General features: G+C 42.0%; 1 protein-coding gene across 9 annotated transcripts in view; it reads left to right on the top strand.

Moving 5' to 3' along the window:
- Nucleotides 1-4,144: 4,144 nt before the first annotated feature.
- Nucleotides 4,145-13,743, top strand: part of LOC148685409 (uncharacterized) — an 85,157-nt gene continuing 75,558 nt past the window's right edge. For 7 of the 9 annotated variants that reach the window (XM_088672541.1, XM_088672538.1, XM_088672540.1 and 4 more), the window contains exons 1-6: nucleotides 4,235-4,315; nucleotides 5,990-6,004; nucleotides 9,146-9,160; nucleotides 10,356-10,373; nucleotides 10,746-10,763; nucleotides 12,394-12,408. In XM_088672541.1, coding sequence (XP_088528667.1) covers nucleotides 4,250-4,315; nucleotides 5,990-6,004; nucleotides 9,146-9,160; nucleotides 10,356-10,373; nucleotides 10,746-10,763; nucleotides 12,394-12,408 — 147 coding nt within the window. In that variant the 5' untranslated portion in view covers nucleotides 4,235-4,249. Of the gene's footprint in view, nucleotides 4,316-5,989; nucleotides 6,005-9,145; nucleotides 9,161-10,355; nucleotides 10,374-10,745; nucleotides 10,764-12,393; nucleotides 12,409-13,743 lie in introns of all 9 variants that reach the window. The other 2 variants (XM_088672542.1, XM_088672539.1) reach the window with 2 other exon arrangements.

Below are 13,743 nucleotides of genomic sequence, written 5' to 3'. Positions count from 1 at the left end.
GGAAAGATTGTTCTATCATGGGCAATGGTAGATAGCCAAAAATGACCCAGGCAACTGATAAAAAAACTTACCATGTCCAGATTGTCACATTTACTTGCCCTTTGCTGTGCTGGCAGGTTATGTTCTGATTAATACGCATAAACACATGTAGAAAGGTCAGGTAGAGGACAAGCGTAAGATGGTTAATGGCTGGTTTGTATGTAGGTGATGGGTAGAGGATGTTCTGTAACGTAAAATCATAGGAAAGTTGCAACATATTGACCTGTGGCTCTAGAACAGACCTAAAACACAAAATTGTATCTATCCCATGCTACGTCCAGAACACAAGTTACCAGCTGTTTTGCTTTTCTAGTGTAGCAAGCCCCCTGCCACCAATCTAACCCATTTCATAGTGACACTATCATCTCCCAGACTGTGAAGCCCAAATAGGCTCCTAACTGGGTAGCAAAGTGTGAATGCATGAAACAGAATCACTATATTATGGCTATAAATTTTTGAGAATCACTATAATGTGGTATAATCTTTTAGGAGAGAGATATCTAGTGGAGGTTACACTTCATACTTCAGTTTTTTACTCATTGATGAAACTCTTTGCTTTTGTTGAAAGGAAACTGGTGGGGGAAGGGATAGAAAAAGGATGGAAAATAATTTTGTTACTACAGTTTATACAGTGGTACCTCAGGTTACAAACACCTCGGGTTACAAACAGTTCAGGTTACAGACTCCGCTAACCCAGAAGTAGTACCTCAGGTTAATAACTTTCCACATAACACCGGTCTTGAAAGATCTACATTGGCTCCCAGTACGTTTCCGAGCACAATTCAAAGTGTTGGTGCTGACCTTTAAAGCCCTAAATGGCCTTGGTCCAGTATACCTGAAGGAGCATCTCCACCCCCATCGTTCTGCCCGGACACTGAGGTCCAGTACCGAGGGCCTTCTGGCGGTTCGCTCGTTCTGAGAAGCTAAGTTGCAGGGAACCAGGCAGAGGGCCTTCTCGGTAGTGGCACCCGCCCTGTAGAATGCCCTCCCATCAGATGTCAAAGAGGAAAACAGCTACCAGATTTTTAGAAGACATCTGAAGGCAGCCCTGTTTAGGGAGGCTTTTAAATGTTTAATAGATTGTTTTATTTTATTTTTCTGTTGGAAGCCACCCAGAGTAGCTGGGGAAACCCAGCCAGATGGGCAGGGTATAAATATATTATTATTATTATTATTATTATTATTATTATTATTATTATTATTTTCCCAGGATGAGAACATAAATCGTGCATTGGTGGCACGGTGGCATCGGGAGGCCCCATTAGCTAAAGCAGTACCTTAGGTTAAGAACGAACCTCCGGAACGAATTAAGTTCATAACCAGAGGTACCACTGTACTTGAAAAAAAGAGTAATAGCCATCTAGGTTCTACTCAGAGTAAACCAATTTAAATGAATTGACTGAAACTAGCCATGTTAGTTAATTTCAGTGGGCCTACCCTGAGTATGACTAATACTGGCCACAACACATAATGTTTTGGGTTTTTTTAGTGGTGGTTTGTAAATGCACTGATAAAACACTGCACAAATAAATATATTGGAAATTATGTGTACCACATCAAAATTGCTTTTGCAGTAGTGTTTTAACAACACCAATGTGTGGAACTGATATATAAGATAGTAAGAGGGCTCTTGCACATCTGATCTGAATCACTCTTAATTATTTAAAGCCAACTGCCCCAAATTCAGTGTGGGTATACATGCCAGCTATGGCAATGACCAGGGACCACCATTCCTGCTAGCCAACTCTAATGGATGACAACACCCTGGCTCTAAGCATTAAATCAGTGTTATGCATGGTACTGTATTTGCTTACCCTGCCAGCACTACCAGCTAGGTGGGCAGAGGAGGGCCTGTCAGCATCATCAGCCTCTAAGCTGGTAAGTATATTTATTACATATACAGTCATACCTCGGGTTGCGAACGTGATCCTTGTGGGAGGCACGTTCGCAACCCGCAGCGTTCGCAGCCTGAGGCGCCGTGTCTGTGTGTGACATGATTTGGCGCTTCTGCGCATGCACATGACGTCATTTTGTTATTCTGCACATGTGCGAGCGCTGAACCCCGGAAGTAACCCGTTCTGTTACTTCCTGGTTTGGCATGGTCCGCAACCCGAAAACGTGCAACCCGCAGCATTCATAACCTGAGGTATGACTGTATAGAAGTAAACACTTCTGGGTCCACCGCATTCACAACACGAAAAAATGCAACCCACAGCGGACGCAACCCGAGGTATGACTGTATAAGTAAGCTGCATTGAGTCCCTTTGGGGAAAAGGTGTGGTATAAATATATTTACAGTACCAGTATTTTATTTTCTTAAATGTATATATCACCCTTCACAGGGCAGTTGACAACTTGTTACAAAAATATAATAGTAATAATTATAGTTAGGGGTCAAAAACCCAGCAGGGCCTAAGAGGGCACTCTACCTGAGATCCCTCCCTTATGCCTAAGTGTGTTCACTAGCCATGGTATAATGGAGCAGGGATGTGAGGGAGTGATGCTCTAGTACTTCTTTCACAACAGGAGCATTGACATCATCTGCTGGAGTGCTCTTCATCAATGTTTAAGAGGGAAAAACTAGCAGGATAGAAGCCATTTGAAGGGGATGTCAAGTGGACGATGCTACTTAAGTGGGAATGTAAAGGTAAAGGTAAAGGGACCCCTGACCATTAGGTCCAGTCGTGACCGACTCTGGGGTTGTGACACTCATCTCGTGTTATTGGCCGAGGGAGCTGCCGTACAGCTTCCAGGTCATGTGGCCAGCATGACTAAGCCGCTTCTGGAGAACCAGAGCAGCACACGGAAACGCCGTTTACCTTCCCGCTTGGAGCGGTACCTATTTATCTACTTGCACTTTGACGTGCTTTCGAACTGCTAGGTTGGCAAGAGCTGGGACCGAGCAATGGAAGCTCACCCTGTCGCAGGGATTCGAACTGCCGACCTTCTGATCAGCAAGCACTAGGCTCTGTGGTTTAACCCACAGCGCCAATGTCTTCTTCTTCTTCTTCTTCTTCTTCTTCTTCTTCTTCTTCTTCTTCTTCTTCTTCTTCTTCTTCTTCTTCTTCTTCTTCTTCTTCTGCGATCACTCATAGCCTAGTAAGATTGTCTTCCATAAACACGATTTTAACAATGGGTCCGTAAGTGACTGGGGAGGCCAATTCTGGATCCACACGTCCTTCCACAGTGGGGACATTGGTTTCCAGGCAGGAGTTAAATAGCATCAAATACACATTCAGCTCAACTGCAGACAACCCCCATTTATATTGAAAGATCCATAGGCACTCATATGACGGTGCAGGTTAGGATAGGAACCAAAAACTCTGACTCAGCCCCAATGGGTTACACTTTGAAGTTCACGACCTTGTTTCAGATTGGGATTTAACATATTGAATTTTGGACATTTGCAAATATTAAATATTGAAATCGTAAAGGTAGCAATATCTAAGCAACTTGCTGAACTCTACGGGACAGGCCCACACAGAGTTTGTCTAAAGCCTGGGGTGGGAGTCCTTGGTTGTCTGGGAGGCACAAGGTGTTATTGGCATGACAGCGTAAGTCTGGCAGGCCCAGGGCAAGTGTACCAGGCTGCCCCACTGTATAGGCCTGCATGTAGACCAGGCATAGGCAACCTTCGGCCCTCCAGATGTTTTGGACTACAATTCCCATCATCCCTGACCACTGGTCCTGTTAGCTAGGGATCATGGGAGTTGTAGACCAAAAAATCTGGAGGGCCTAAGGTTGCCTAAGCCTGCTGTAGACCATCTTATTCTTTGAATTTGCTTAAGAATTGCCACCTCAGAAATTCATTCCATCTTCATAAGGGTCTCCTCAATTATACTGGGAAATGTAGGCATTATCCATGCCACAAAGAAATTCTGGCACATCCCTCATTGCACATAGTTAGAAAAGGTCAAGTTGGGCCATTTTAACACCCAAATTAGGAAGAATAATGCAGCCTATTCTTTGTTGCCAAGTTGGCCCCTGGACTGTTTGGAACCAAGCACTACTTTCCATGTGATGATAGTTATGATGAGTTGACCTTTCCTTATTGACAAAATTCATAGGTTCCCTTGACAATAGAGGTATTACATTTGGTCAACCAGGCTTGAAAATTGAGGACAGAATTATAGTATAAATACAGCAGGTAAAACTGCTCATTCTTCACCTCGGTGACTTCACTCCTGAAAGACACCAACGCAAAGCCAAGATGCATCTCCAAGTTGTGACCACTGCTCTTCTTGTCTTTCTCTTTTGTCCAGATGGGAGCATCTCGGTAAGTCTGTTTTTGCACTTAAGGGAGCTATGTAGAATATTTCAATACTGCTTAGCTAGATATTCAGTGAGCTGCATGTGCATGTTTTTGTAGGATATAAATGCTCCGCTCCTTGAGGCAAGATCGTATGAAAACTCTCTGTGTTTAGGAGCTATTCTTCACATGGGACCTAAAGCCCTACAATTAAACTTAAGCGATCAATTTAATTGTAAATGTTTCCCAGTTGGATAAAAATAAGGGAAATTCACTCCCTTTTAGGATTCTACAGTATGGAAAAATAGAAGGAGCTGACATAGAAACTGCTGTTGTTGTTGTTTAGTCGTTTAGTCGTGTCCGACTCTTCGTGACCCCATGGACCATAGCACGCCAGGCACTCCTGTCTTGCACTGCCTCCCGCAGTTTGGTCAAACTCATGTTCGTAGCTTCGAGAACACTGTCCAACCATCTTGTCCTCTGTCGTCCCCTTCTCCTAGTGCCCTCAATCTTTCCCAACATCAGGGTCTTTTCCAAGGATTCTTCTCTTCTCATGAGGTGGCCAAAGTATTGGAGCCTCAGCTTCACGATCTGTCCTTCCAGGGAGCACTCAGGGCTGATTTCCTTAAGAATGGATAGGTTTGATCTTCTTGCAGTCCATGGGACTCTCAAGAGTCTCCTCCAGCACCATAATTCAAACATAGAAACTATAGAACTAGAAACTATAGCTAGAAACATAGAAACATAGCTAGAAACTAGAAACATAGAAACTATAGACATAGAAACTATAGCTTCCCAAATCCAAATGATAACAATGGAAGCACAAGTCTGTTTTGTTTTGTTTTGTTTTGTTTACTAGGAAGTAAGTCCCATTAAGTTTAAGAGGATGCATTATTATGTAGTATGCATGGGACTGCATCCATAGTGACAAAATGCGTTTTTCCCACATAAGGAACTTTTTTCAGATAAGTTTAGTCTCCAAGTCTAGTGTTTCATCCTTCTTTGTCCTAACAAAATAGGGAAACTGAATTCATATAGCAAAATGTTTCAAGCCTCCCAAAGCCAGAAGCTGAAATGTTCTGCATATATGAATTCAACATCTCTGTTTTGTTTGGTGCGCATACTCACACAAATTAGCTGGGAGAAACTCCTGTTTGAAACCCTGGAGAGCTGCAACCAGTCAGTGTAGACAATATTGAGATGTATGGGGCAGTGATATGGCTCAGTATAAGACAGCTTCCTATGATCCCATGGCTCTAAGACTCCAAGAGGCCTTCTCATTGGCTTGACCTTGAGAATGAATAGGTTGGTGGGTTCTAGGCACACAGTTTCTTGGTGGTGGAACTTCCTCCCAACAGAACGTTTTTTGGCTTTCTGAGTCCAGATCTTTAAGTGAGCCCCAGAGCTCTCTCTATTTTGCAATGCCTTTAAGTGAACTGTTGCTGACTTCGATCTTTTTTTATATATTGCAGCTGCTTCTAATAATTTCTTATATGGATTTCCTGTATTCTTTGTTTAATAATAATAATAATAATAATAATAATAATAATAATAATAATAATTTTGTCCCAGAAATCCAACCAGACCAGCTGAATCAGCTTTTGTTGAAGGGGTGGAGGGGGGGGGGCTGATGGTATTTTATTTGTCTTAAGAGGCTTGCAGACCAATCAATCTAATTGCTGGTTTTGTTTTCAAACTTAGGCTCCCCAGCGTGGTGTAAGTATTACAAATCTTTTGTGCATTGAGAGAACTGATTGACTAAAAAAGAAATCTGCTTTAGCTAAAAATGGGTGTCATTTTCATGTTTCCAGTGGATAAACAAAAGGGTTTCCAAGATTCCTGCATGCTTGGGAACATCTGGATCAGGCATCCCCAAACTGCGGCCCTCCAGATGTTTTGGCCTACAACTCCCATGATCCCTAGCTAAGAGGACCAGTGGTCAGGGATGATGGGAATTGTAGTCTAAAACATCTGGAGGGCCGAAGTTTGGGGATTCCTGATCTGGATGCTGGCTAGGATCCATGTTGGCTTCAACACACACCCTCTAATTTCCAAAAGTAGTCTAATAAAGTGATTAAAATAAAAAATAAAATAAAATGAGAATTTGCATACGGGTCTATAAATGGATATCTGCAGTTTTAAAATGTTCTTCAGTAAGGATGAGGCGGCATATTGAGAGGTGATCAAGCATTTGACTTTCAGGATCATAAGGATCAGAACAGAAAAAGAGCTCTGCTGGATGAGGCCAGCATTATGGTCTCATAGTGGCCAGCCAGATCCATATAGGAACCCTGCAAGCCAAACCTAAAATATATTGTGGTGGAGGTGACTTGCAAATCTTCTTTGTATTGTCTGAATGGTCTGCAGTTTCTTCCCTTGAGGGGCCCTGGTTTTGCACATTAGTTTTTAGAAAAGCCACACAGAAGTGACAGACGAGAGCCACAGAGAAGTACTCAGGCTCTGCTCACAGAAAGGGTGGTGCAAGATTTTGAAAATTCGTTCTTTGAAGTGTCCCTCATTATTGGCTGATTAGATCTCTGCCACAATACTGCTGTGTAGTTGAAATGGTTAAACTCGTTAAAGCACCTTTGCTGTAAGACATGGCCCTAATACTTACAAAAACAAATACTTTACACATAGTATAAGAAGTTTTGATTTCTGGAATTTTTAAGGAACTTTTTGATAGGTCTGAGATTTAAAGTGTGGGCAAATTTTAAGGACTGTAATGGGACGTTTAGGATTGACCTGGCTGTGGTCATTAGTGTCAGTAGCAAACACAATGCTGAAGACGCAGGGAGGTTGACTGTTCTTCTTGGCCTTTTCTGCTGGGGCCACTTTCACTGAAACTACAGTGTAGGGAAAAGAACAACTGTTTTCCCTGAATACCATGATTGTAGTACTTGAAGGTATTTAAAACACATATTTGATTTAGATGATATAGGGCATCGCAACCATTTCCCTGTTATTTCCTCCTGAGAAGGAGATGTTTATGCCAGAAGTGTGCCCGATTTTCTATACTCCCACAAGGGTATTAAAGGTTGTTAACTAATGATAAATTGTTTAAAAGAGATGTTGATTGAAGCAAAATCAATTTCTTCCTTTCTGTTTGGTGGTTTACTAGATGTAAGCATTGTACATCATTTTTAACTGGAACATCATTAAATTTTTTTTTGAAACAACAATATTGAGCAATCAAATCAACTGCATGTCACAATTGCTCACAACTGTTTATCCCAGATGCCAGTTGCCTCTTGTTTCTGTCAACCGCAACCTGTCTTTTAGGATCAGGAAGCCTTGCAGAGGCCACAGGCAGGAGTGGCATGAGTTAGATAAGGGATGATGCATCAAGGAGGATGGTGCCAGCAGCTGATTGCAAGAGACCTGGGAGAGAGATAAGAGACGCTAGCTCCCTTCCCGGCCCCGGCCCCTTGCCCAGGCCTTCATTGTTGAATGTTCTGCAGAAGCAGGCTGTTGGTTTCCCCAGTGACATGTGACTGGCTGATTAGATTATCTGTCTGGAAACTGTAGAAATGGCTCCTTTTCCTTTCCTAAAGAAGCTGCAGAACTGTGAGTTGAACACCATAAAAACAGGATTTTTTTCCTTTGCAATGTAAGCTCAACAACTTTGAGCTGATCCTCAAAAATTGAGCTTTCCCCCTTTGCAAAAAAGCTGCACAACTTTGAGCTGATCCCCCCCCCCAAACGGGGCTTTTCCCATTTGCAAAAGAAGCTGTACAACTTTGAGCTGATCCTCAAGAAATGGAGCTTTCCCCCTTTGCAAAAGAAGCTGCACAACTTTGAGCTGATCCTCAAAAGAAGCTGCAAAACTGAGCTAATACCCCCCAAAACCAGGGCTTTCCCCCTTCTCTAAAAATTAGGTGTGTCTGATGGAGCGAAAAATACTGTAATTAAAATGTTCACTGTATTTATCATGTTCATGTTCATGAAACATGGTGGAATAACGATCCACAACATCCTTCACTTGGGGAGGGGCCTTGTCCTTACTGCAAAAGTTTGCTGATCAGTTCATTGAAAAAAAATTCCTTCAGTAGCACCTTAAAGACCAACTAAGTTTTTATTTTGGTATGAGCTTTCGTGTGCATGCACACTTCTTCAGATACTTCTTCAGATATACTTCAGATACTTCTTCAGATATAGGTATCTGAAGAAGTGTGCATGCACACGAAAGCTCATACCAAAATAAAAACTTAGTTGGTCTTTAAGGTGCTACTGAAGGAATTTTTTTTTATTTTACTTCGATCCAGACCAACACGGCTACCTACCTGTAACCAGTTCATTGAAGTCTCCCTTAATATTGGCTGATGAGATTCGTGCCACAGTACTGCTGCGTGATTGAAATGGCTAAAGCATGCTGGCTGCATGACATGGCCCTAATAGTCGCAAAACCAAATACCCAAACAAAAGTTTACAAAAACATAATACAAAAGCAAAATAAACCTGTTAGGTATGTTATTTTTGAAGCTGGCTGCATGACATGGCCCTTATACTTGCAAAAACAAATACAGTATGAAAACAAAAGTATTGTTTGAAGGTATATTACATTATACAAGAAAAAACCAAAAAACCTGTTAGGTATCTTATTTTTGATCAACTAGTTAGTGAGTCCTGGGTCTAAAAAAGGTTGAAGATACCTGATCTAGATTATGAATGCCAAAGCAGCACTTTCTCTGTTATGGCCTTTCATGGCACAAAGTACACTAATACTACTGACAAAGAGATGTTTAAGCAAGATTTTCTATACTCCCACAAAGGTATTAAAGGGCATTAAAACTAAGGACACACTGCTTAAAAGAAATGTTGATTGTCTAAAAGTTGATTTCCTTCTTTCTATTTCAGGGTGGTTTACTAGGCGTGAGTATTGCATATTACTTTTAAATGGAACCTCATTAATTATCATTGTGGGTCAACAGGGGAGGAGAGGCATAGCCATTCTCTGCATACCATGATCAGACTTCTTGATGTTTTTAAAGAGAATCTGAATTGTACATCAGATGTAATCTGCCTGCATGGTCACAGATGGAAGTTTGACATTGGCTTCAAAGTTCTACATGCAGTTACAGTGATGTCTAGGTTTACACCAGATGAAGTATAAAAAGGGCCACAAAGAGTAACAGATTACATCATCTGGGGCTTCTGTAGTTGTCTCTCCAGCAACAGGCTTCCATTTGAAGAGTCCAGGCACTGATGCTTTCTAAATAGTGAAGTGATTCAATGTAGTGAGACTTATGTAGAAGAGACAGTATAGCCCTATTACTTTGCACAAAAACAAAAAAACTATTGTGTTATGTTATATTTGGTCACTTAGTTTAGAAGTGTCCCTCAGTTCCTAGATGCTTTTTAATGAAACTGAAGTGATCCACCGAGCCATATTAGGGTTCCATTCAAGTTGAGGGTAATTAATTGCTGTGTGAGTAGTAAAAATCTAGCCTCTCCAGACAGACTTTGATGTGTTCAACTACCGGCATTCATAAGTTGTGTCAGAGACCTTATTTAGGGCCTTCATGGTGGAAATGTGAGTATTGGAAATCCTATGTAATGCCTTAACGATCCACAGCATCCTTCACTGGGGGAGTGGGCCTTGTCTTTCCTGCAAGATTTTGCCAGTGAGATCATTGAAGTGTCCCTTAGTGGAAATATTGATCTCCTCCTTTCTATCTCATAGTAATGGTTTACTAAGTGTGAGCCTTTTATATTACTTTTAATTAGAGAGGGAGAAATACCTTCAATCTTTGAAGGTGTTTAACACACACAAAGAGAGAGATTAAATGTGACTGTGGCTTTAACATAAGGAGTAGTTTGTCCTGGAGCAGCAACATAAATGGCTGCAAAATTCAAACCAGTCAAAACTGTAGAAGTTGCCAGGTCAGTAGGACGTCTAGTCAATGATGCCTTCTAAACACTGGATAAATTTGACATGAGCGAAACCTATATAGAACAGGTAGCAAGTCCACATTTGCCAGTGAAAAAGAAACAAAATATTCACTATATTTTTCATGTTCATGTTCCTAAAACACTTTTGACTAACTTATTTCTTTATCTCCTTTAGGGCCTTCTTGGTGGAAATGTGAGTATTGGAAATCCTTTGCAATGCCTTAACGACCCACAACATCCTTCACTGGGGGAGTTGGCCTTGTCTTTCCTGCAAGATTTTGCCAGTCAGATCATTGAAGTGTCCCTTAGTGGAAATATGGATTTCCTCCTTTCTATCTCATAGTAATGGTTTACTAAGTGTGAGCCTTTTATATTACTTTTAATTAGGGAGAGGGAAATATCTCCAATCTTTGAAAGTATTTAACACAGAGAAACAGAGAGAGATTAAATGTGACTCTTGGCGGAAGTGTGAGTATTGGAAATCCCTCCTTGCTCTTCCACTTCCTTGCTCTTAATCTTGGATCTTAAAACATGATGGACTAACTTTTTTCTTTATCTTCTTTAGGGCGCTCAAGGCGGAAGTGTGAGTATTGGAAATCCTCTATGTCATGCCTTAATGATCCACAACATCCTTCACTGGGGGAGGGGCCTTTGTTTTTTAATTGCAAGATTTAAAAAAACTCAGGAAACATTGCTCAAAAGAGATGTTGATTTCCTAAAAATTGATTTCCTCCTTTCTATTTCAGGGAGGTTGTTTAGTAGACATGAGTATTACATATTACGTATCATTGGGGTTCAACATATTCAGAACCCCCCCTTCCCTCTCCTGACATGCACAATACTGATGCCATTTGGAGGACGCCTCTTCTCTGCCATCCCCTCATGCACTACTGCTGCGTTTGGCGAAGGGACATGGGGAATGGGGACCACATTCACATTCACAGTCCTTGAAGGGAGTTAAAACAGACACACCCCACAAACACACAAAGATAGATGAAATGTGCCTGTGGCTTTAACACAAGGAGTAGGTTGCCCTGGACTAGCATCCTAGGAGGGGAAAGATCATTAGCAATGGGTGCAAAATTCAAACCAGCCAAAACTGTAGAAGTTGCCAGGTAGGTAGAACATCCAGTCAATGATGCCTTCTAAGCATTGAAGAAATCTGACATAAGCGAGACCTATATAGAACGGGCAGCACGTCCACATTTGCCAGAGTGAAATAATCAAAATGTTCGCTATATTTATCATGTTCATAAATCATGGACTAACTCCTGCAAGATTTTGCAGATTAGTTCATGGAAGTGTCCCTCAATATTGGCTGAGCAGGTCCCTGCCACAATACTGCTGTGTGATTGAAATGGTTAAGCATGCTGGCTGCATGACATGGCCCTTATAATTTGCAAAAACAAATACGTAAACAAAAGTATTGCGTGAAGCCATATTACATTATACAAGAAGAAACAAAAAACCAGTTAGGTGATGTAAGGGAACAGCTTACAGGGAACAGCCACCCCTCATCAAATCCAGTTCTTCAAACGGCTCTGACAACAGCGGAGGGGCAGGAGACAGGAAGGAGGAAATGAGCAGAGTGTTGCAGGGCTCAGGCAGCATCCTGGAGCACTTCCTACAGCCCGTGATACCAGCAAGGGAGGAGGGGCCAGCAGAGGTTTCTAGAGGGGAAACATCAGAGGGGCGTCCTTTCAAATTCACCCCGGAACTGAGGCAGTCAGCGGCTCGCAAAGGCAGGGGGAGGAGATTTGGGGTCCCCAAACTACTCTGCTGGGGGAGGAGCCGAAAAGCGCCACTGGGAGAATCTGATGATACTGAGTAGACATGTTTTCACGAAGCTCTTGCACTGTAAATAAGGTTCACAATAAAAGTCTTAAAGACAAGATGGCTTGGAGTGTCGTTGCTCGAGGGTAGCCAGCAACCTCCCTGACAGGTATCTTATTTTTGATCACCTAGTTAGTGAGTCCTGGGTCTAAAAAAGGTTGAAGATACCGGATGTAGGTTATGAATGCCAATGCAGCACTTTCTCTGTTATGGCCTTTCATGGCACTACACTAATACTTCTGAGAAAGAGATGTTTATGCCAGAAGTGTGCGTGATTTTCTATACTCCCATAAAGGTATTAAAGGGTTTTAAAACTAAGGAAATATTGCTTAAAAGAGATGTTGATTGTCTAAAAGTTGGTTTCCTTCTTTCTATTTCAGGGTGGTTTACTAGGCGTGAGTATTGCATATTACTTTTAAATGGAACCTCATTACTTATCATTGTGGGTCCACAGGGGAGGAGAGGCATAGCCATTCTCTGCATACCATGATCAGACTTCTTCTTGTTTTTAAAGACAGTTTGAATTATATGTCAGAAATCTGGCTGTATGGTCACAGGTGGAAATTTGACATTGGCTTCAAAGTTCTGCATGCTCCTTTCTCCTTTCTGTCTCATAGTAATGGTTTACTAAGTGTGAGTATTTTATATTACTGTACTTTTAATTAGGTAAAGGTAAAGGGACCCCTGACCATTAGGTCCAGTCGTGACCGACTCTGGGGTTGCGAGCTCATCTCGCATTATTGGCCGAGGGAGCCGGTGTATAGCTTCCAGGTCATGTGGCCAGCATTACAAAGCCGCTTCTGGCAAACCAGAGCAGCACATGGAAACGCCGTTTACCTTCCCGCTATAGCGGTTCCTATTTATCTACTTGCATTTTGATGTGCTTTCGAACTGCTAGGTTGGCTGGAGCTGGGACCAAGCAACGGGAGCTCACCCCGTCACAGGGATTCGAACCGCCGACCTTCTGATCAGCAAGCCCTAGGCTCAGTGGTTTAGCCCACAGCGCCACCTGGGTCCCCTGAACTTTTAATTAGAGAGAGGGAAATGCATTCAATCTTTGAAGGTATTTAAGACACACAAAGAGAGAGAGATTAAATGTGACTGTGGTTTTAACATAAGGAGTAGTTTGTCCTGGAGCAGCAACATAACAGGTGAAGATTGAGTAGCAATGGCTGCAAAATGCAAAGCAATCCCAATGGTAGAAGTTGCAAAGTTGCTTTGAGAAATGCTGTTCTATTGAAACTTCAAGACTCCTTGGCTGCAAAGCTCTGTCATCAGGTCCAACAAGATTCAACTGCTCTAGGAGATATTGGGTAGGGCTATCAGGCTTCAAAGTTGTGCATGCTGTTACAATGATGCCTATGTTTACACCAGATAAAGGACCTTGTATACAGCCTACTTTTTCCCTTGCATACTCAAAGCAGTACCATGGCTGCAATCCTTGAAGGAAGTTAAAACACACACACCCCACAAACACACAAAGATAGATGAAATATTTCTGTGGCTTTAACACAAGGAGTAGGTTGCCCTGGACTAGCATCCTAATGCAAAAGATCAACAGCAATGGCTGAAAAATTCAAACCAGTCAAAATTGTGGAAGTTGCCAGGTCAGTAGGACGTCCCAGTGAATGATACCTTCTAAACATTGAAGAAATTTGACATGAGCGAGACCTATATAGAACAGGCAGCAAGTCCACATTTGCCAGTGAAAAAGAACCGAAATATTCACT

The sequence above is a fragment of the Zootoca vivipara genome, chromosome 6, assembly GCF_965207765.1.
Source record: "Zootoca vivipara chromosome 6, rZooViv2.hap1.1, whole genome shotgun sequence".
Taxonomy (NCBI): domain Eukaryota; kingdom Metazoa; phylum Chordata; class Lepidosauria; order Squamata; family Lacertidae; genus Zootoca; species Zootoca vivipara.
The sequence above is the reverse complement of the archived record's forward strand: the minus strand, read 5'-3'. Positions and strand labels throughout refer to the sequence as shown.